The 25,415-nt window shown below is 35.4% G+C and overlaps 1 protein-coding gene across 3 annotated transcripts in view; it reads left to right on the top strand.

Annotated features, from left to right (window-relative positions):
* Nucleotides 1-23,887, top strand: part of LOC136765816 (nucleolar protein 4) — an 82,859-nt gene extending 58,972 nt beyond the window's left edge. For 2 of the 3 annotated variants that reach the window (XM_066719619.1, XM_066719617.1), the window contains 2 exons: nt 9,234-9,414; nt 20,800-23,887. In XM_066719619.1, coding sequence (XP_066575716.1) covers nt 9,234-9,414; nt 20,800-20,993 — 375 coding nt within the window. In that variant the 3' untranslated portion in view covers nt 20,994-23,887. The remainder of the gene's footprint in view (nt 1-9,233; nt 9,415-20,799) is intronic. The other variant, XM_066719618.1, reaches the window with a different exon arrangement.
* Nucleotides 23,888-25,415: the final 1,528 nt, after the last annotated feature.

The following is a 25,415-nucleotide window of genomic DNA, read 5'->3' as shown; positions in this document are numbered from 1 at the left end:
CTACAATCCATCATTAGGGGAGAGCAGAGGCACATCAAGGTTGTTCATATAGATTATGATTGGAGTTTGAATAGAAAGTTATAAAATAATTGAGGATCTGCATGAAGGAAAGCTGCTGAGTGTGTGAGAGAAGTTTAGACTAAACACCAGCAATGGAAAACGTGAAACAGAAACACAATTTCCTAGACAACAAGGTGATTATATTTGTTTTAATATTTTAAGCCCTTTCATGGGCCTGATGTCACTCTCCATTTGTGTATCCTTTAATTTTTCTAATTATAATCATAGTAACCTTATATTATATATATATATATATATATATATATATATATATATATATATATATATATATATATATATTAATCTAGGAATTATTGCCTGAATAATCTTAAAAACAAATTGAATTGTTATCTGATGTTAAAGGACTACATTCTTATTATTTTAGCCAGCAAAATCTCATTGTGTTTTCTTAAATAAGGTTACACAAAACGATGGTAGAAGTTTGATATGTAACAATGTGTAGTTTGATGGAAAAAGTTATGTAGACAACAAGACAAATGATTGCATTGTATATTTTCATAATTTATATATGAGTAAGGAGAACCTGTTATGCTCTTCTTGAAATGCTGTTTAAACTACACAATAAATAAAAACCAACAGAGATCACATTTTAGGAACATATATGATTTGCCTGAGCGGATATGTCACCTGTGAAGTGCTTAAATCACATTCTTTCAAAGTTCGTTTAAACTTAAACAACTGCATAATTTATTATTATTTGGAATATGCAAATCTTTCACAGGTTTTATCTTGCAAAGATCAGGCACATCAAAGTTAACGAGTCGCCTTTCAACTAACTTCCCTCTACTATACAACCTTGTTCATGGAGAATTATACCAAGTAAAATGTAAATTGCAGCTTGAAGAATCCCAGGATACAAAAAATGATGAAATACCCTGAAAGACTTCAGGATCACACTCCTGTTGTCAAAGAAAATGAACCGCTCTTGTTAATTTCACTACATCTGCTTTTAGCTATTTAGAGTACAGAGGTAAAAGGCTATTAGGTCACTGACAAAGCAATTACATCCCAGACACATATGTTGGGAGCTGACCTGACACTTGCCTCTGGATAGTTGTCATAGCAGCGGCCTCAATAGAGGAGTCTTGATGTTTATAACTTCCACAGATAGAGAATTATGCTTTTATGCTCTGGCCTACTGTTTTTTTCTGCTTTAAAGTAAAAAAAAAAAAAAGAGAAAGGCCAGCCAGTCAGTTCTCAGTGCCTGCTAGTGTAGTGCAGAGCTCATTTAGAAAGCCTGGCTTTTAACCTGACTTAAACCTCTAAGCCTTTGTTAATGATCTACTGCCACCCCATTTGCACAGTTTCTCTCAGCAGGTGGTTACCAGGTAACACAAGGCTGCTTCAGCGGGGCATTTGGCAAATAGAAATCTGGTGACTGAAGAAAAGGAAATCTGTTGTTCAAAAAGCACCTGCTTCCATTGCAAAGATAGAATAGAGTTTATGTATACTGCAGGACATCATGCAAATCATTTGAATGACTACTCTTAACTACGCACTCTGCCCCAGAAACACAAAGCACTTAATGGACATATTTAACCCAGTACAGATGAAACACACAACCAATTTCGGATGAATTTGTAGAACTGTTATTTCACAGGGCTCTATGCATTTCGTCGCATATTATACAGTGAGGGATAAAAGTATTTGATCCCCTGCTGATTTTGTACGTTTGCTCACTGACAAAGAAATGATCAGTCTGTAATTTTAATGGTAGGTGTATTTTATCAGTGAGAGACAGAATAACAACAAAAAAATCCAGAAAAACGCATTTCAAAAAAGTTATAAATTGATTTGCATGTTAATGAGGGAAATAAGTATTTGACCCCTTCGACTTAGTACTTGGTGGCAAAACCCTTGTTGGCAATCACAGAGGTCAGACGTTTCTTGTAGTTGGCCACCAGGTTTGCACACATCTCAGGAGGGATTTTGTCCCACTCCTCTTTGCAGATCCTCTCCAAGTCATTAAGGTTTCGAGGCTGACGTTTGGCAACTCGAACCTTCAGCTCCCTCCACAGATTTTCTATGGGATTAAGGTCTGGAGACTGGCTAGGCCACTTCAGGACCTTAATGGGCTTCTTCTTGATCCACTCCTTTGTTGCCTTGGCTGTGTGTTTTGGGTCATTGTCATGCTGGAATACCCATCCATGACCCATTTTCAATGCCCTGGCTGAGGGAAGGAGGTTCTCACCCAAGATTTGACGATACATGGCCCCGTCCATCGTCCCTTTGATGCGGTGCAGTTGTCCTGTCCCCTTAGCAGAAAAACACCCCCAAAGCATAATGTTTCCACCTCCATGTTTGACGGTGGGGATGGTGTTTTTGGGGTCATTCCTCCTCCTCCAAACACGGTGAGTTGAGTTGATGCCAAAGAGCTCGATTTTGGTCTCATCTGACCACAACACTTTCACACAGTTCTCCTCTGAATCATTCAGATGTTCATTGGCAAACTTCAGACGGGCCTGTACATGTGCTTTCTTGAGCAGGGGGACCTTGCGGGAGCTGCAGGATTTCAGTCCTTCACGGCGTAGTGTGTTACCAATTGTTTTCAGGGTGACTATGGTCCCAGCTGCCTTGAGATCATTAACAAGATCCTCCCGTGTAGTTCTGGGCTGATTCCTCACCGTTCTCATGATCATTGAAGCTCCATGAGGTGGGATCTTGCATGGAGCCCCAGACCGAGGGAGACTGACAGTTATTTTGTGTTTCTTCCATTTGCGAATAATCGCACCAACTGTTGTCACCTTCTCACCAAGCTGCTTGGCGATGGTCTTGTAGCCAATTCCAGCCTTGTGTAGGTCTACAATCTTGTCCCTGACATCCTTGGACAGCTCTTTGGTCTTGGCCATGGTGGAGAGTTTGGAATCTGATTGATTGATTGCTTCTGTAGACAGGTGTCTTTTATACAGGTAACGAGCTGAGATTAGGAGCACTCCCTTTAAGAGAGTGCTCCTAATCTCAGCTTGTTACCTGTATAAAAGACACCTGGGAGCCAGAAATCTTGCTGATTGATAGGGGATCAAATACTTATTTCCCTCATTAACATGCAAATCAATTTATAACTTTTTTGAAATGCGTTTTTCTGGATTTTTTTGTTGTTATTCTGTCTCTCACTGTTAAAATACACCTACCATTAAAATTATAGACTGATCATTTCTTTGTCAGTGGGCAAACGTACAAAATCAGCAGGGGATCAAATACTTTTTTCCCTCACTGTATGTTAGCCCTTTGATTGTAAACAATGCATCAATGTTAGTTTAATAGTTGACCTGTATAAACATGAGATTGTCACACATCTATTTAAGGATATTCCATTTTCATATTCTCAAATACATTTGATAAGAGCAGTAACTGAAGTATTGTTGTGTTTTTGAATACATACATATCTACCAAGTACAGAATCTGAGTTGGAAAAATACAGATACAACCTCAGGACAGAGTAGCTGATTATATATGAGTAAGGTGTGTCTAAATAAAGATATACTGTATATGTCGATTAAACTGTACTCCAAATGTAATTGTTCCCGCACAGCATGAATTATTATCGTTTGTCTCCTATTAATTATGAAATGTGTAAATTACCTTCAGTGTATACCCAAAAGGTAACGTAATGTTTATTGGATTAAGCATGGGACAAAGAACCAGTCTTTGCATTAAGTCAGTGTCCATCTGAACAGATAGTTATAAAAGAACAGATAGCTGACTTTACAGAGTGGATTTAATAGCTCGGTGTTATATATGAAGGGCTTCCCCCAGTGAATAAGAGTACATGTAAAATCCAGACACTTGCATTCTGTGAATATAGGTTACAAAATCATACGCAGTTCAACCCCTCTTTTGCCAAGGTTATTATATTAAGATTGTACCTAAATAAAATTGATACCTTTATCTTTTGTTTGTTTGTTTGATTAACATTTGTTTCATTACATCAAATAGCAGGTATGAGCATACAGCTTCAATATATTCATATTCAAGTAGCCTAGAGTTGCTCATTATGAGTTTACATTATGTAATATATTAATTCCTTGTTTGATATAATATCTTAATCATATATGGAGGGCTTTGAGTTTCTCTGCCAACGCCTACACTGCCAACTAAAGCTCACCATCTGATCAACTGAAGGAACCAAGGCAACAATTTAGTTTCACAAGTTAGAAAAGTGTTATCAATGATCAGTGTGGACCTGTTCTGTCCTGTGTGCTGCACCAAGCCAAATAGTCTGAAAGAAAAAATATAATTAAAAAAAGGATTTCTTAAAGTATGGTGTTTATTCACTTTACTTCAGTACTGGTATAAAATCTTTGATTTTATTTAGTACTAAGAGCAGGTCTTGCTCTTAAATGTTCTGCAAAGTGTTCTGGTTTTAGTATTCTCATCAACATAAAAATATATAGAATGTATGCTCATCATGTCTGCTTAGTTTTCAAAGGGGGTGTTTTTTTTTTTTACTGGATATGAATGTTATTTTTTTATTTTAAAACTTCTTGTCTAAAGAATCAAATAAAAGACAGACACCTTTATTCCATAGGCATAGTATATAAGGTGTCACAGATAAACATGGATTCCTGAATATACCCCTCCATGAATCCAACATCGCCAATGACTGTTAGCCATACACTCTATATGGTACATCAAAAAGCATTGAAAAAATCTTCAGTATACATATATACTTTTGTATTGCATTGTGACTCTGGCTAATGCTGTGCTCATCTGTATTAGCAGAGTTCTTACATATGTCTTTGACAACCAGTAAAATGATACACCATCCACAGTGCCATGTCTGTGAGACATAAGGCTCATTGATACTGACATCCACAATTCAAAATGCCCCCCCAGACAAACTGTCAGGGGATGTCAGAGAATAACAATAACACAAAATCACTACTGCATCATGAATGTGCTGCGTAAGCTTTAACATTATTAATGTGGTGTTTGTGGTATTAGGAATACAAATCTGTGCAAGATTTATGTTGCAATAAGGCAGGAGATGAGGATATTAAGCTACCCTAATTTACACTTATGCACATTTTGGCTGGGAAAGATTAATACATTATTATTAATTGCAGATCAAAACATCTAATAATTGATAACAACTTTTTGTTTGAATAATATTTTTTCTTCTACCTAAAACCCACCATCAAATAATATGTGAATAAGTAAGTTTAAGAAATGTACTGCTTGGAAATGGCAACAGTATATAATACAGAAAAATACATTTAAACGTTTTAACTAAGCAATTATAGACCCATTCTGTGTAGATTATGAAAGAAATAACAACTACCTGGCTTAATTTATTCTTTAATATGCACATGCTCAGGAGATCTAATTTAATTAGAATTTTCTTTGCAGTATATTTAAAACAAAGTAAAGTTGTTATTTTTGAAAGTTCATTGAAATGCAAAGGTTTAAAGAATACATGCAAATGTGAATCTTTGAAACAGATTCCTACAGCAGTTAAAGCTAATTTGTTGAACTGCAGTATTTAAGGATATTCGATAAATATCTTAAATTTAACATAATTAAACACTATCTATAATTAGCATTTTTTACAATCTGAAAGCCAAATTCAGTGACTAAATATAACTTTGTCAACTTATGTTGTTTGTTTGTTTTTCTGGAATAACACATATATGGGTGAATTTCCGTGAACTAATTAAATATAATTAAAAAACTATATAAATAGATAGATGATACAATAGTAGAATAACTGAAATAGATGAAAGTATGTATTTGTAAATCTATTTAAAAACAAAAGAATGTTGCCAAGCATAAAAACTCTACTGTAAATTTATATTGTTCTAATTGAAAATAAAATATGATGTTAGAAAAGGAAGGGGACTTTACACCAAGGATCTGCCTGTTCTGCCTGTAATGTTTAGTTCTCAGATGGGACACTATAAATTGCTGATAGTGGGCTTGGATCCAGGGGAACTGCAGTGCTTGAAACAGAGTGGTTCAACTGAAAGACCAGCAATCGGCAAGCTTAGGGCAAGACCAGAACATGTGAGCCAAGTCAGCGATGGAGATTTTACATCTGTCACAAGTCCCATCCAGCCCAGGGTAGAATATGGCAGAGTGAATTTAGCAGCCAAACAGTCAAAACTAGTAACACTGTTATTGTCATAATTCACCAACTCCTTAGGGACTGCCCTTGTCGGACTCATTTCCCAGCAATAACGGATAACTCCTGACTTTGTTCTAAATTCATGCAGGGTTTGTTTCTGAACTAACTTCATATAATTTGACCCACAAAACCGTATTTTAGAAGAAGAAAAACAACAACTTTGTGGCAACATAAATTATGAATAGCGTTTTAATGTCTTGGCATTTATCTGAAGTACACGTTCAGCTTTTGACAATGTGTATACAAAAGCACAAAAACGACACGACAGGGCATTGCTAAAAGCTTGTTTTGCAGATGTAATGTCAGGTTTATTAAGGTTAATAGTATTTTTGACATTGTTGGTTAAGTGATGAATTGTTGTTGAAAAACTTAAATTGTGGAAACCTGTTTAAATACATAAGTGGTTTTATAAATGTATCTCACCACTTGGCAAGGATGTATAATTTTGCATTACTAATGCATTGTTTTAATTTGTATTTGATTGTTTTAGCATAATAAAAGTCCCTCTGCTGAAGATGAGCTGAAAGTGTACAAAGATGTAAAACAATTAAACTATACAGACATACAACCACCCCTCCTCCCCACACAAACACACACACACACACACACACACACACATATATATGTATTGTACTATCTCACATTTGAATATTGTAACATGTTAACATGTTAAAATTGTATTTCATTGATCAGATTATATTAATTTGGCAGTATATATATATAAAGTGTTTTGCTTGTCTTATCTTTTTTATGGTCTCATTAAACAGTAAACATGTTTTCCGATTTTCCCACATTTCCATATTTGTACTCCCATTGCCTATAGATGGGGAATAAAAACCTTTCACTGCAAGTCATAGAAAGTATTTGCTGAATGACAAAGATTACAATAGGGTCTAGTATTTAGCAGACCATGGGAATAATTTGAGGCAGCAATGAATTGAGTGTGTTGACTATAAATGGCTTAGTAACTTTATTTTTCAAGTAATCACTTGCAAATGACATATACATTTCCTGCCAGTACCCAGTACCTCAATGCAATGCATTAATACTCACTAGGGTGAGAACACCATTGTTCTTGCTGCTGTTAGGCCAGAGCACTGTTTACTGCCTTGGGCATTATAAACAACAGTGTTTATTAGCTGTATATTACTGTTCACAAGTTTCAGAGTTTTGTAAGAATATTTCCTGTTCTAGGCATTTGATATTCAATCTTGAAGGCTTCAGACCTGTTTACTGGCAGAAACAGACAGTGTATGAGGATGCACGCTCCGACCCTCTGATTCTAGAGTTCATTAGGCCAAATGGATGCGTGCCCTGGCTCCAGTGCTGCGCCTGAGCGTTTCCAAGGCTGCTCATTAGGCAGCCATTTTTGAAGCTCTGCTGGTTGAGAGGCTGCATGGAGTGTTCATTAACTGATAGCTGGTGTTGTGGGCTATGTGGTCCTACTGGTGGAGGGCAAATTTGCATGAGGCTCCATCATTTTCATAAATTTGCATACATTTCATGCCTGAGGATAAGCCACTGCCTCTATTCACAACAGCCGATGTAAAAGATTACAAGGTGCAACCACATACATCCAAAAAGGGCCAGATGCCTTTCCTGGTCTATTTTAAGCTTCCAGTGTGTGTTTTGGTCACAATCATCATTTTAGTTTTATCATATTATTTATGTGTTGCTCTAGTGGCGTCATGCTGCTATTGCTAGGTTTTTATGAAAATGTAACAGACAAAAGGGCATATTTTGCTCCTGATATCATGAACCAATTATAGCACATAGACTATGTTCTGATAATATTTTCGTACTTAAATTTAGAAATGAAATGCAAGTTATTGATCAAATAGAAATACTAATATTATTATTATTTATTTCTTAGCAGACGCCCTTATCCAGGGCCACAATAATAATATATATGCACACACTAAATAACAAGTAGCGACCTGTTATTATAAGATGCTTTTGGTGATTTATATTTCATATCATGTGTTTCAGACATAATCTAGCCTCAAATCTTAAGCTGTGTAAAAATGTTCTTTAAACCTTGTTTTTGTAAAATAGTTTTAAAAAGACTGCTCTCCCTATCCTGCTTTCTACCATATTTCTCCCAAAAGTATTAATATAGTCAGATGCTTTAAATAAAATCTTAGGAAACATAAACCAACTAATCACCAAATGACATCACATCCTCCAGCTGGTTAGAGCTAGATTAGTTTATCACAGGCCAAATGTATGGAGTAACTGATTAAGTCAAGATTATGTTGTGGATTAGTAGTAGTGGACTTTCTGTTTTGCACCTGCCAACACTGAACTGTGGGGTTAACCCAAGTGTGAATAATCTTCCCCAAAAATACTTGGTAGGAAAGGGCATGTACGTGGTGTTATTAAGAACATTTCCGACCTACAGACTGAGCGTAGTCTTAAATTCCACATGTTCATCAACTTGACTGTGACTAAGACTAAAAGGTAGCAAATGTAGGCTAATTGAACACCGTTATCTAGGATGAGACGAGGTCACTGATGTTAACAGCAGATGAGAACAGCATCAAATGCAATTGAGTGCAGAAGGAGATTGTCTGATAGGAACTTGCTTCAGTGGTTTCGTGAGAGGGGTTGCTTAGAAAATACTGTGTGAAAAAGATGGATCCTGCTTGGAAAGGGGAGTTTGGATCTTTCAGCTGAAATTAATGACGAGAATATAGATTATATATGTTTTATTAAAAAAAAAAAAAAAAAAAAAAAAAAGCCTAACAGAAGAATATTAAGGACTCCTAATGCTTGCGTAGAGAATGGATATGAGCTGGAGCCACTCTAGACCCGGCATACTAGATTATGTAATGGAGCGCCGCTTTCACTGAACTCGGTTATACCAACAAAGCAAATCTTGGCACTGGCTGCCTGTTGCAACGACTGCAAGGCTAACAAAAGCCACACGTTCTTTCGCAATGCTGTTTTGTTCTCTCTCCTATGAAGTGCGATTCTACAATTTAATCAATGACTGAATTGTACTTGTTTTTTTTGTTTTTTTTCACAGGATGAAGCTGTTTCAACCGACAAACAATATAAACAAGAACAGGCCCAGGTCACTTTCACTGCTTCAGCTGTTCCAACTGCACAGGAGGTGTTGTACATCAATGGTAATGGAACCTACAGTTGCCATAGTTACGGCGGGTTAGGGGGAGGACTGCTGAACCTCACTGAAGCTGCTAGCAGTGGTGAGTTCAATCCTAGCATCACGCGGAACCTGCCAGCCTCGGCTGAACTTTACCCTCTTAGGTTGCAGGGCTTTAGTAACCTTAAGCTTCAGGGAAAATACATATTTCTAGTAAATGTCGTTTTTAGCGGCGTCTGAATTGTATGTTAAAAAAAGAGCTTGCCTTGCCTTTACAGTTTTCCTTCCCTTTATATTGTACTGCTCATTTTCAACTTCTGTTTAAATTATAATCAGCACAATCTGTGGAATCGCAATGGGCAGATCGTTTAATAGTCAAGTCAGTGACAGACAGCATAATTGAATGAAATTACTCGAGCCCTTGTGAATGGTGTAAATTAGGGCCCATGAAAGAAAAACTAATAATGAAGTCTTTAGTGTTGTGTGGAGGTGGGGATACGTTTGTTACAGATACAATCTAAACGTATTTGAAACACTGCAGTCCGATGTTTGGTTAAGCAATACTTTACCCTTTAATTGTTCTAATATGACCATCATATCATAGAAGTATCATTAAAGTATCTGAATCCATCATGGATAAACACCTTCAATTCAAAGAAGCTCAGCAGTACAGGATGGTAATTTAAGTAAAACAAATAATATAACATGATAGGGTTATAATGGATACAGACCTGTTCACCAAAGAGACAAGACAATAGATCTATTCTTAAAATAACTTCTGACAGTCACAGCATCTCCCCTTAATCTTGTGCTTGTTATATTGATCTCTTACTTGTTAACGAACCACAACATAATTTCTACTACTACAGATAATAATACTAATATTGTGATTATTATAACTTTTATCTTATTGATATAGCATATTTTGCACTTTCCAAAGTGTTTTGCACAAGTTTTAACATGCAGGAAGGATAGGGAATATGGCCAGAGGCATATCCAGTCTTGTAGGGTGACAGAACAGTTCCAGTTACAGAAAAGGTCCCCTGTGATCACCTTTCTCAACATATGAGCTGTAAAATCAACATAATGTTGATTTACGTATGCATCCCATTCAGATTGGTACTTAATTTAAACAAACACAAATACATTAAAATGTTCTGATTGTCAGTTGATTATGTTTTTTCTCACAAACTAATGTCATGATTCTATATCTGCTCTAATTGTACAGAAACAAACAATGTTTTACACGTGCTTCAATACCAGAATCTAAAAGTGGATTAGCAAAAAAAACAAAATCTTATTTTAGAATGCAAAATTATAGTTATTTGAGTTGTATTATATTTTTGGAAGAACCATTAGTTAATATACTCCTGCTTCCTGCAAAATAAAATAAAACTATTAACAATTCAATCCAGTATTACAGAGCCATATGGATGGGTGAATGTCTATTTCTCAATAAATATAACATATTATATTCTATACCCCTGTATCCACAGACAGAAAATATATTGAGACACAACCCAGTTTATTTCCTGGTGAAAATTGTTTCTTCGAGCAAGAAATGTATGAATTTAAATATGTCCCAGGTCATTTGTTTTTCACTTCTACTGTATGTTTGTCTGTTTTAGTTTAATGTGAGCATAAACTAAAATTGTAACCTAAAAAGGCATATTAAATAGGAAATCATGATATAGCTGATAATATTATTGTCACTAGGACAATATTATTATTATTATTATTATTATTATTATTATTATTATTATTATTGATAATAATAATAATCAAATGCAACAGTTTGGATTTTATAAATCAGTTATCTACAAAAGCCAATAGCCAATCATCCCTCTTTACTCTTTAAAACATCTTATTCATTTTGAAATTCAAAAATACTGTTTAATACCATAACACAACCAAAACACAAAAATATGAAACACAAATGTACATATGTTCTCCAATTACCAATACCAGAAGTTCCATTCCATTATAGGTATTTATTTTACAAATAATTAGTTAATTATGTAATTTAATTAATGATCAATAGATAAATAGTTTAAAGCGGATTAGATCCTCCAATGGACTTTCCCGTAGCATGGAGACCCTCCTTTATTTATTTTATTTATTTAATTTATGTTTTAATTAGTATTAAAGTTTGTTTTATTTATTCTGGAGAAAAACAAATAATACGAGAATGTGTGAATCAAAGGTATTCAATTTGAATTTTAAATTCCAAAAGAAGAAAAACAGGAGGTGCAGTTCAGCTTACTTAGCCTGTTTTGTGAAGTGGGGTTCGAATTTTGATTTATCAGAACAAGGCACTAATAGAAGCCAATTGCTTCGAGAGCCGATTCACTATCCAGCTACAGTCTGCCAAGTCATGCATGACTCTTTAGGTAGCTTAATACAGCTTAGTATACATGTACAAAATTGGATTTTCTTTTCCTATTCTGTCCCAGTAAGGACTACCCTTTTCCCATGAATATAAATGGATTGGAATTTGAACTGAGCAATATTGTTTGTGCTGGTTGGACTCCAAGATATGCAGTGTAGGGAGTGGGGAGATGGTTCCTATAATGTGTGGGTCATTACCAAGTTTTACCCATCCAGTGAGCAAGATGTACATACCATTAGTCCCCTGGCAGGCAGATTCTTCTACTTTAGAATAGACAAAGGCCAGAAACAGAGTTATAATGAGACTCAGAACTGCAGTTAATGATCATACACTGAAGTACACTGAAATCTCACTGTTTTTTATTAGAGCAAAAGGTCCCAAAAAATACACACAAAAAAAACAGAAACATCACACATCAAATTGCTCATTAAAACAGGACAAAAATACATTATTTATTACTATTAAAGGACCTACTGCATTAAATGCAATTAAATTAAGATGACATTACTGATACATGGTAACAGCATGTATGAGTGGTATGATACTGCCCTCAGACATCTGTACAACTGTGAGATAATGACTGATAGGTGCAATGACTGGATTTGAGTTAATTTGAAAACATCCTCCTTTTAAAATGATTAGTTCTTTCAAAAGAGTTAAATGAAGGATCACTGCTCTAAATCAAAAATTCATTTTTAATAAAGTTATATTTTATACTGAATGTATCCCTTTTTTAATTTACTGAAGCATAAGCCTTCATTGCTGCTGCAGGGCAGACTGAAAAATGTGCATATTGCAACAGAGCGTACATAACATATATACATATATATGAGATGATGCACATTGCACTTTCTCTGCAAAGGACACAGAAAAGCTGGCTCCCACAGACGTACAAGTGTATATTCTTTATATTTATATCATGCTTTTTAAACCCCTATTATCACCAGTTTTAACTTGCCAATTTCCTGTTTCACAATTTTAACTAAACAAATCCAAAAACAAAATAAAATATATAAGAGGAATGGAAGCAAAGAAGGATCTCTTTGCTGAAGGCCCCAGTTTTATTGAAACCAGAGCCTCTATGAATGTGATCAACAGACACTGGCAAGTTGTTGAACCCATGGGAACAGAATCCCTCTTTAAAGTGTTCTGATTGGTCACACTTGGTGACTGGATCTCCAGTAGACTCGGAAGCAACACAATGCTCTGTGTGTGTGTTTGTGTGTTTGTGTGTGTGTGTGTGTGTGTGTGTGTGTGTGTGGGTGTGTGTGTGTGTGCGTGTGCGTGTGTGTGTGTGTGTGTGTGTGTGGGTGTGCACGTCTGTGTTGTGTGTGAGAGAGAGAGCATTAATACTGCATGTCAAAGTTACAGACATAAGCAAATCAGTGCTTAGTTAAGGCAATGACATTTGAATATTTATAAATCATTCACATTTCCATTTCAGAGTACATATTTTAGTAACAAGTCATATTCTTGTTTTGTAAGTTTGGGTATTTAATATATATTGTTTCTATGTCTGTTACAAGTCCTTTAAATGTGTAAAGCCTCAGGATAAATTTCCTGTACTTAACTTCAATATACTCCTCAGTCCTATTCCATTAATGTGTAACTGAAACATAGATTGGACTTTAATTATACCCAGTTGAACTGCTTTCATTGCTGTCTCACTATCTTCTTTCTACATCTGTTAGTGCTTTTCACTTGGTTAAATGGGGTTTATGGTCATTCAGTGTTTTTATACTTTCTTTAATACATTTCATAAACACACAGAGCGATAAAACAATATAAAACAACATGTACACCTGTAACCGCAGATGACTAAATCTTGTTTTATTCTTCTTGAGCAACTTCAAATTGTTGTGAAAGTGTATTCCAACTTTCAAATATTCTGCCATGCCAGTTTCCATGATTTGTATTACTTCGTAGCTGAAGTGCCTGATCTGCTGTAATATTTAATGTTTTTGCTTTAAATTAATTACGAAATTTGTATAGAAATAGACATTTGTTGCTTTGTGTATGATTTTAATATGCTGAATGTATTTGTATTATATAAAGTATAACGCACCCTCAGCTAGTAGCAGTACAACTCTTACTTCACTAGCAAGGTTGTTTCACCTTGTCAGGGTTGGCACATTAGGGAATGCGTGGTGTTTCGATCTGTGAAATCAGTTCTTGAAATTTTGTATTTGCTCTCTGATATTCTTGAAGTTGTCTGATAAACTGAAAAATGTAACAATACACACATAATGCTGTTATTTAGTTGAATCTAAACCTCTTAATTGGTTTGTTCCATTATCCCAAGAAAGCATTCCCCTCAAACAGTGGACAGAATGTTTTCAGTACATGGTGTGAGAGGTCACGTGACTCCTTGTTCAGTGAGAAAGCTCAAGTACCAGATGAACTGCTGAAGTGCTTTTCCACTCACAGCAGCCCTAGTAATGGAGCATCATATACATAATATGCACACAGACGTCAAATAAAAAGTCAGGAATTTATAGCACTGAACCAATGCAGCTGGTGTATTAAAATTCAATTCAATTTCTGTTTTAACATTATACTTTAACATTACTGTATACATTTAACCAAAAATAAGCTATGAATCTGAAATATAGGCAAGGATGCTAATACTGCAGGTGCCAATTACCAGCCACCGTTATCTGCTCTGTCATTGGTCAGTGCTAAAGTGGTAAACTTTGTTTTGGTGAGTCGTGAATAGTTTAGTTTCTAGTATATCTGGTCAGGTTTGGTAGCTGTATTGTACTGTATTGGATTTTATAGTAATGATCAACAATTTTATAGTGATCAATACAAAGGGCTATCATAACATAATCTGTTCACAGGATCTTTAGAATCTGTTTATTTTTCAGGAGCTTTACTGACCTATGTTCACCAGTGCAGTCTAAGCATGTCCAGCTCAGCAGACTTGGAGATTGAAGTAAAACATGACATATCAAATACAGCAATTTTTTGAACATATTACGGAAACTGGGATGTTGGAATGTTTCTATTCCAGGGCAACTTGAAAAATCTGTATTTCAGAAACCTTTCCATTTGAATGATTGTGATTGATGTCACTGAAGCCATTTATACATGTCTATCATGCATACGTTTAATCAGGGTTGGCACTGGTAATCAAGAGTTTGGGGCATTTCCATTTATTCCACAGGAAATGTAAATCCCTGTGTCATTCAGACTGACCTTATAGACAAGGATGCTGTGCATGTTTATGGGGCACTGGCAATAACTGATTTATAATCAGGAGCTACAGAAAAGCCAATTTAACCCTTTTAGGTGTTCCCATAACCTTTGATGTTAAGATTTTGTTGATTGTTTTCATAAGAAATTCAATCCAAAACACTGATTTACACAGGACACGATATGAAAATAAAAGAAAAGAAATACATGTTCAAATTCATAGTGTGGGGAAACGTCACTTGGACTATTATTATTATTGTTATTAATAATAATAATGAAAGGCTACTAAAGTAGTAATGTGGCAGCTAATAATAACACATCATAAAGGGAATAGGGCTGTAAATCTGTATACATTTTAAATGGTAAAATTCAGCTGCAGCCCATTATTTCACCTTTGTTTTCCTCACGACTCAAATACCAGAATACGTCACTCTATCATAGTGTTTATATATACTCCAGATGGTAGTGCTTTGCTTTTTTTCTGCAAGCTATGGCTTAAATAATGAGTCTCAATGCAAGCATTGCTAATAAGAGAGCTCACTTTATCTTGATTCAAATAGAGATATTTTAAGACATCTGTGAGGTACTATGTTCTTGGCTTTACTTTCCTAAGTTTTAAAATGATCCATCACAGATAACTAATATTAGTTAATGGTTAATAATAATCATAATAATCATAATAATAAAATGCCGTATAAGTAATTCCCCTTTTAAACTTAGAACCTTCCAGTAATATTGAAAGGAACATTGAGTTTGGCACTTTTTAGGTCAGAAAATAATTCAATTTAAATATGCTACCTTCCAGCCTTTCATCATGTGCTGGGAAATTTAGAAAGTGTACCACAGAATTATAATACAATAAATGCACAATTAAATTACATAACCAGATTTTTTAGAAAACTCAACAAAACTTGAATTAAATTCCAGGTTGTTTATATTGTGAATTATTTAGTTGTGTGTAAAGTTATATATTTCTAGATGACATAGGCGGTATGCGTTCCCATTTGGCTGCTTCTGTTGTAGAATGCAAAACAGCTTTAAAGGGAAAAGCAGACGTGGTAAAGAACCAATAAAACCGTGGGCTGTAAAATGTCAAGAAAAAATTAGCTAAATTGGGTTTATGGTCATCTGAAAAATAAGAGAATAAGAGAGGGTGAGAAATCACAATCAGTTTTAATTTTTGTTCAAAAAATCAAAAAATATGCATGGAGACCGTTTTGTGATATTTTGTGCTGATCTTATTCAGTACTGTTTATTTTTCCACTATTGTTCAAGACAAAGAGACCCCTGTCAGACACCTATTTTAAAAGTTATAGAATGAACTTGATGCGCCATCCTGATTAACACCCTGTTCACATTTCATAGTTCTGCTGTAACTCAACCCACCTGCACACCTGCTAGCAGGCCTGTTTACATTTGAATCTTTTTTCTGTTTGTTTTGTTCTCCCTGTATATCTTTTCCTGGCTTTTGGAATCAGGTTATGATAACCCTGTTATGTTTCTAGGGATAATACACAGTGTATATCTACTGGCTAGATTTTTTGATGGATGTCCTTTTTCTTGCAAAATAATACAACTTAGGGTCTTTTCACACCTATCATTTGGAGATATATGTGAATCCTCTGACAGTGATGTAATCACGCCAGGATGTGGATCAAACCAAATGGACTGAGACCACTAGGAAGGAGTTGTCTCGGTTAGTTTGAATGTGAACTCGGAAGTTTGCAACATTGTTCCACCAATCCTTCCGCAATGTCAAAGCAAATTCCAGTCCACTTGAAAAATAACCACTCCCCAGCGAACTAAACTGTGGAAGTGACGTACTGAAATACAAAGGAATTGCCCAGGTCTGTCGCTTCATTGACGTCCTACAAACTATTACCTGAGAGTGCAGTACATGTCTTCACTGAAATAGTCTATGCAAAAATATCTTGTTATGTGCTGTTTCTTCTGCAGTTGTACAATAAATATAGCAAATAAAAAAAGGTAGAGTAAGACCACAGCATGTCAAATATTCTCAATGTATTATTATTATTATTATTATTATTATTATTATTATTATTATTATTATTATTATAAACCAATATAATTCTGGTCTGAAAGAAGATGCAAGTGGACTACACAAACTAAGTAAATTTCATAGAAATTAAAGTTCGTTAAATTTCCTGGTTTGAAACAAACCTAAAAAAAAAGTTAATTTGCAAATAAACCACAATTTGAATTATGTGCAAGTGAACTAGGTGTGAAAGAGCCCTTGCATTCACATATGAGTTTATTTCACTCTCTAAGTAGTGTACATTCATAACTGCTACATAGATAGCTAATTAAATTCTTAACATTACAGATAGACTTTTCTTATTGCTTGTTCTCTTGGCCTTGGCATAATGAGGTTGTTAGGCCGACATGTCCATCCCTTTATGAAAGTCTGCTGTTATATTTGCATTATGTCCAAACTAATCATTTATTCATATATCAAAATTCAATATTCATATATTTTGAAATAGTAAGAAACATTCTTTAAATTGTTTCTAAATATGCCAGAAGTAATACCAGAAATGGATACCGTATAGGTATTACATTTAAAACATGAATGTTATCTCTATGTTATTTACAGATTTATCTTAAAATGGAAAATATTTATCTTAAATTAATGTCCAAATGTCTTCAAATTAATCAGTTATACAATAGTTTAAAATCAACTCAACTAAATTATCATTCAGAGATGTTTTTCCTCGTTTAACAAATATGATTGAAAGATAAATTAATTTTAACATACAAATTACTTCATTCTCAAATCTCAAGATTAAAATTTGCTTTATTTATATCAGAAATTATTTACGTGCTACTTTTATAAACACAGCGTACAACTATAAATATTATTCCACAGTTAACATTTTCCTGTAAAATATTTTGAGCTACTGTAAAATGTTGTAATCGTGTTTACTGTGATTCTTCTAGTACAACACTGTGAAACCAGATTTTTGTATGTTGTTGTTTTCATCATGCACACTTTCCTGACCTCCCCTCTTCTTCATAGCAAGGGTTGTGCCCAGCATATCACTTTTTTAGACATTTTGTAGCCCTTTTCCCTGGAGCATTAGAGTTTGGCACAACTTTGGCTGGCTGGGATTTGAACCTACAATCTTCCACATTAGTAATGGCACCCTCATACCCACTGAGACATTAGAAGACCCTATGTTACCAGGGAAGATACAAACATGTATTTTGTGATTGTGTGATTCTTGCATACCATGAACTAGACACTGGGTGATTTACAGTTACATACCATAATAATACAGTAATATACAGGCAAACTTTTTTACAGTGCACATTTACAGCAAGGTTACTTTCTTAATGTTTTAATCTTCATACCCAACTGACATTTTCTTAGGTCCTTCATTGCAGCAGCCCAAGGCTTGAACAGTACAAATCTGTGTGATATCTGTCTTACATAAACAAACCTGTTTTTAATTTAAATTCTCTGTAGTTCAGTAACAGTAACATATATATTTTTTTAATTAATCAATTAAAAGCAAGGTGTATTGTACAGAATACACATAGCTCATTTATTTATTTAACTCTTAACAAGAATATTTAGATTTATTTTCTGTGTGAGTATCAAGTGGAACCCCAATCATCATTGTTAATTACTCTCAATTTGCTTTGCATGGCATGTAGGTTTGAAGTTTATTTTTAAGGTGTAGGTTTTAGGCTGAGCTGCTCAGCTGTGCGTGGTATTGTTGCTGGCACTGTAATAGCTCTTTCCCCCTCGTAAAGCTGGTATTGAAGAGGCGAGCAGGACTGGCCAGACTCGGCACCAACACTGCTTCACCAACTGTCCACAGTCAGGCCAACTCAAGTGTGAAGGCCTAAGTGTGACCATGCAGAAGCATTGCTATTGCAGTGCAGACTCTTTATGGACTTCTGACAAACTGATGTCTGACATTATGATCTCCTGTTTCAGTTTAGGTTTGCAGCATTATAGAGTGCTTCAGTCATTTACAGTTATAATGAGAAGGAATTTGTAATCAGAGTTCAATTAAAAAAATATATTTGTGAAAAATATAAAACTGCATGATTGCAGAAATATATTATATTATATTATATTATAAACACAATCCTGTACCTTTAAGATTCCCAAAACCTTTAGAGGAAGTGGTTACATGCATAACTGGGATGGGTGAGATTGGTGTTCTGGTACCAGTAAATGTTCTCAATCCATCCAGTATTATAATTATGATTGTAGTTGCAATAGTGGTAGTATTTTACACTGCAAACACATAGTGCTTATCTTTCATTTTTGTTAGTAAAACTAAGAACAGACAACAAGAAATGTCTTCTGCTTACTCTGGCCTCTCTCAGCCAAGGGCCAGATCCAAGTCCCTGGGAAGGTCACAGCTTCTTGGTGTATTTGTGGTACACAGTGCAAAATGCCAAGTGTGAGAGTGTATCTGGGAGTGTCTGGGGACATTCACTGCATGAGGCAAACACTGCATGGCCTCCACTACTACAGACACAAATACGTGTGTGGTTGTGTGCTCTGTTTCTTTTTATTGCTTTACAAACTGATTATATAATATATTTCAAAAAATACGGTACCCAGTCATTTGTGAGTATGAAGAGCAATTGCTTACTTTCCTATCTTTTCTCTTTACTCCTGCAGCACTAGTAGTGACTTTATTAGTTTACATTGTAGCTCATTTGCTGTGTTAATGTTTGTTTTGGTTTGAAGGCTCAGTTTACAACAGACTGGAACGTGCCGGTGTGGTAGTACTTGCAAGAATTATTTGCTCTTCATTGAGGATTAGTTCTTGTCACCCTAAAGCAAGAAAATCAAGTTTCTGTCCTGCGTGTCTACTTACAATGCACCAGGTTTTAAATACTACAGTTTGTCAAACATGTACAGAGGAAAAATTTAACAAATTTGAAAACTAACCCATTGATAACATATCCAAATATCAGGAAGGCCTTTGGTTTGCAAATAGATTTTTGTTTGCCCAAAACAATGCACAGCTTTTGTCACTTATCTATGCATTTACATACATGTACAGACACTTGTGTTCTTTGTAATAAGCAGTAGGACTTTTAATTATTATTCAATTCATGGCCACATTAACAATTCAATTATTTCAAAATTCAAAATTCTCAATTAGACAAAATGTCGATTGTCAGTGTTTTTATGGAGCAATAGATCTCTGTGATACGTAGTCTGCTTGCTTGGCGCTGGCACAGAGAAACAGGTAGGAGATCCCTACATGCAGCAGTGTCAATCTATGAAATTAAATCATTAATATCTTGTACGTACGCAGTATTTATTTCTACCATTGAAACTGGTGCATGGAAAAAAAGGCAGTGTGTAGAGAATGAATCTGTAAAATGAAACAAGAAGCAAGGCAGAACTGCAGGCAATTAACTATGTGCAATGCAAATGACACAACTGTCTAATTAACAGACTGTATGGTTGAATTAGAAGATGGGTTGGTGGGGGGGCACTGGGGTGCTGACCTCAAACAATCATGTTGTGATTGCTTTTGAAAATCTCTACCTTAGAATATAAAAAGGGATCTAAAATACACAGTGAATAATATCCCAGCTCACCAGACAGTAAGAGCTGGAATCCATAGAACAGATGCACATTTTTTTCTGCATCTTAGAACTAATGGGTACATAGACCCTAACTTAATTGTCATTATTTCGTCCTTTCAAGATTAAAATAAAAGATAAAAAGGTTGCAGTCCTCAGAAAGATTAGAAGAAAGCCTCCTCAGTATTTTAAAGCAGATAATTTAGTAACCATTTGCATACTGTCACATACTGCTTTCTTTAAATTAGCTCGTGGACACAGTTTGAATTTGTCAATTACTCTGATTCTAAATTCAATTTGTTTCTTTTTTCTCCTTTCCAGGACCTACTGATCTCAGCATGAAGAGACAATTAGCGCCAAGTTCAGGCTCCTCCGGCAGCTCGGGTTCACGGCCGCAGCTCAACTCCACTGAAATCAATGCAGTCAGGCAACTTATTGCAGGCTACCGAGAGTCTGCTGCCTTCCTCCTGCGCTCAGCAGACGAACTGGAAAGCCTCATCTTACAGCAGAACTGACCTCTGAGAGCCTCACACCTGAGCAGAGAGGGTTTACTTTGAATTTGTTTTCATTATGCATTTTCTTCTTGCCACCCTTGGGTTGCACTTTCTATTTTTTTCCTTGCCTTTTTTCTTATTCATTTTTTGTGTGATTGTAAACCCCTTTGTTTGACTGCCATAGCAAAACCATGCTACACTTTACCCCCAAAGGCAGTCTCACACCACGGGCTGTTTTGAGACACTAAACTCTGGTACATTGTCAGGTACAGTTTAGCTGTTTTTGGTTTTCTAATTTCAGCCAAATGGGACCCACACAATAAGTGATGCAAATGATTTCCCTCATGTATTTTGTGAGGGAGGGGGTAAGAGTTTAAAAGAAAATGTGAAATGATAAGGTCTGATATGCACGTGCAATATTATTGAAGGGTGCTACTGACTGTTTTCTTAAACATACCTTTTATAATACAGTGTTTAATTGCGTTATTGTATAGTAGTGATAATGTGGGACCAACTTTGTGAAAATCAATTGTTTACTTAACCCTGTAGGGACCATTGATTTCTGGTATAGTAGCCATTGTACCACCCTGTGACTTTTGACTTGTTTTTCTTTTAATGTCTTCAAAACTCTTTAAAAAATTACTACTAGGTTACAAATATCTGGAGGACACAGAAAGCCTTTCCAATTACATTACTTGTACTTTTAATGAGAAAAATTACCTTGCACACATACCGGATTCTGCGTGAGTGATTGCCCCTTCCAACCTTGAAATATTACAATGCAAGTGGATATATTTATACATATATATTTATATATATGTATATATATATATGTATGTATGTATGTATGTATGTATATATGTGTGTGTGTGTGCATGTGTGTGTGTGTGTGTGTGCGTGTGGTTGTATTGTGTAATGAGTGGTGAACTTTGTGTCCAGTGGGTCTAAAACATTACACAGATAACCTAACATTCAGATGCACCAGTGTTATGCGTTGAACAGTTTTCCTCTGCTTTAGATGTTAGTGTATTATTTGGTGTTATGTTTCACACTGGACACTCCATTTCCAAATTGTGTAGATTTTTTCTTTTTCAACAGTGTTTTCCCTTTGGACATTATCACCACAGTCCAATGTTTTGATATGTTAACTGTTAGCATTCGATTTGGCTGACTGCACTAGTCTGTATGTTTGTGAACGCTGCTGTACCTTTACATTTTAAGCATGCCGTAATTGTTAATGCATCTATTTGTGTTCTGGTAAAGATTCTATAGTGTACCTGTAATGTCACAGTTGTCTGAGTCAAGGCACCTCCACCCTACGTTTGACTTATTGGCAGCCATATGCTGTCGGGGCATTGATTCGGCAGAATCCGGTAGCTTAAAACAATCTACAAAAACAACAACAAAGTGCCCAGTCTGTTTCAAGAACGTTTCTTTAGGCATTTCTACAAAATCCAATTCCTAAACAATCTATTATTTTGGATGTATCTATTAACTGATCCGCCGGCATTTTCTGTAAAGGAACGACCCATTTTTCACAGTTTTCCAATATGTTCAGGAGGTGTGTGATGAATTGGAACTTCATTAATGAAAAAAAGAGAGAAAAATCAAGAAACTATTTGGAAAGGTTCTTCCAAAAGAGAGAACACCAGTGTAAGAATGAATGGTTCAAGGCGAATAGTTGTTTCTATATTTTTACAATCTACCATTAATTACATTGATCAGAAGATCCAAAATATTTGAAAGAAACACAATACAGGTATGATTCATGAACACTGTAAACGTGGCTGATCCTCAGAGAGGCAGGATCTCCTCTCAAGCAGGGAAGATGCATACCCTATGGACAACAGGTGCAATGTTGTGTCTGTGTTGTAAATGATGTAATGGGAAGCCTTGTGAGTAATGAGTGAGAGGGAATATGATTCTTATCATCACTGTACTGAAAGTGTGTCCGTCGATTGAATAGTCCCTAAGAAGATAGAAAAATACCCCTTTCCCTCCTGATCACTGCAGTAATACAGCACTATACAGCTATACACACTCCTGTGAAGGCTTTGTGTAAGACATATCAAAGTGAAGCCATGTTCTCTTTTTTTCTACAGGTATAGTACATGAGCTTGCTCTGTGATTGCTGCTGCTTTGTTTTGAAATTATTATATATATATTTTTTTTCTTTTATTAATTTTGGCATTTGTTCTGTTTTTCCTGTGGGATGTAAAATATTGAATGTTGCAAGGTTGCAATTGACAATCTGAAATCTTTGCACTCTTCTGTATATTTTTCAATTACAAACTGCAATGAATTGAGGCTGTTTAATGCTTCTTAAGTAATTTATATATAGTTTCCATGCTAAATTCGGTACAAACCTGTTGCAACTGGATGCAGTTCTCACAGTTTTTGTAGATGTACTTTATGGGCTGTAACATATTTTTATACTGTTGAGTATATACATATTATTGATGTTTGTTTTGAGTTCGGTAGAAAGATTTATATGTTGTGAAAGTATTTTTGTTCAGCTTTTGTGATGAAAAATTGACCTTTAGAAAACTTAATTTTTACAGTGATGTTGCTTAACAGATTGTTTCTACGTGCATATGAAATTTGCCTTATTACATGTTAAATCCTATTTAATTTGTTTTGGTAAAAAAAGAATAAGAAAAAGAAAAAAAAATAAGATGGCAGTTGATCTAAATATAAATATTGCTGTTCCTGTTTAACAATATCTGACTATGATTGTGACCAAGTAATGTGCACTTTCTATTGTAATTGTGGACACATTCATGCATTTTCTAGTGTTTCTTACGTTTGTTGCTTAAAGTAAACTAAATGAGGACCTTTGTGATACTGTTGGTGATTATGTGAATAGTAAAATGAGATACATGTGGTTGAATTTTCAATAAATATTTTCAAAAGCTTCTCTTTTGCATACAGGTAATGCATATACACTCGATGTGATTTGCAGAATATAGTCAATACTATATTATTTTCTTGGATGTGTATGTGGGTTCTGGTTCATTTAGCTAAGCTCCCATATAAGGTAATCACTCATTAAACAAGATCTCTTTCACTATCCTTAAAGGCAACGCCTAGAGGGCTAAACGTCTGTTCATTTATTAAAACACAAAGGAGACGCTCATTTGCTTTTTATTTTCCCAATGAAGGACTCGGCAAATTAGAACGGTTCACCTGGGCTGTCATGTGACTATATTAACAAGGGCTTCAGTGGTGGATATAATTTCTTACACATGTGGTGTGTGTCTCAAAGGAAGAGGTAATGGAAATATCCTTCTACATTACGATTCAGGCCAGTCTGGGATACAGAAGCTACTGGCTGAAGAATGAATGCTAACAGCACCTCCTGCCATATTGGACACTTGGTTGAAAACAAACATAAACCACAAATAGTCGTGCAAATCACCAAAATACACAACGGACAAGATAGAAAAATATTAATGAGAATAAAGAATAACTATATAGGGGCCCTAAGATGACTCAACTAGTAAAGGCCTCCAGGTGAAGCCCAATTGTCCAAACAAGCCTTGGTGGAATATGGGCGATGACATAACTGACTTTGATCAGGACTCCCCACAGGGGGCAGTTGGCTGAGCACTCTCAGGGCTGGATGTGCTTAATGTTTTCTTGGCTTGCTGTATAATAACAACTGTGGCTTAGCAGGCCCCGGTCAGCCCACGGGGCCATCAGTGAAAGACAGATCTGTCCACCCTCCAGAGATGTGGCTCTGAAATGTGTGAAAAGAGACAGAATTCTTAAAAGCACACATTTCAGAGAATGCCTACATTTGTTTTAGTTTAAGACTCCAGATTGTTTATAATAATTGTGAAAATATATATATAGGTCTATATATAGTGAATATATATTCACATGTGCAGAATCCTGACATAGGCACAAGACAACAACAATGTATTGAGCTGAAGAGTTACAAAAACTAAAATCTGAATTACAATTCTAAATTCAGTTACTTTATTCGACACACAGCTGGTTGGAACAAATACTTTGGTCTCTCGAAGCTCGTCTCTCTGTAGTGTCATCACCCCGAGGAAAGGAACTCATTTAGCATCGCAAACTCGATCATTCCTGGAGATGGCAGTACGATGCAGATGTGTGTAGGCTCAAACTTTCTGTACAAAGAGAAAGGAGATAGTAAGTGATGTGCTTCGTATTTTGTTTCATTTTTCCTGTGGGCGAAGCTGCCAGCCTGCTCTTATAGTCAAATAGGCAAAGTTTGGCTGTTGTGTTCCTAGTCACTGTCTTCAACAATGTTAAACTAAGAATAACATTTTCATTTCCTGGCAGAAGAAAAACAAACATTTTAAAGCACAGGATAGAACTTAAATTGCTACATTTCAATCGTGAATGACTGAGTTGTTTACAGCAGAATAAGAATGCTCCATATTTCTTTCAACTATACATCCACAAGCCACA

Source organism: Amia ocellicauda, chromosome 2 (genome assembly GCF_036373705.1).
Source record: "Amia ocellicauda isolate fAmiCal2 chromosome 2, fAmiCal2.hap1, whole genome shotgun sequence".
Lineage (NCBI taxonomy): Eukaryota > Metazoa > Chordata > Actinopteri > Amiiformes > Amiidae > Amia > Amia ocellicauda.
Note: the sequence above shows the minus strand (reverse complement) of the source record. Positions and strands in the feature narration are given on the sequence as shown.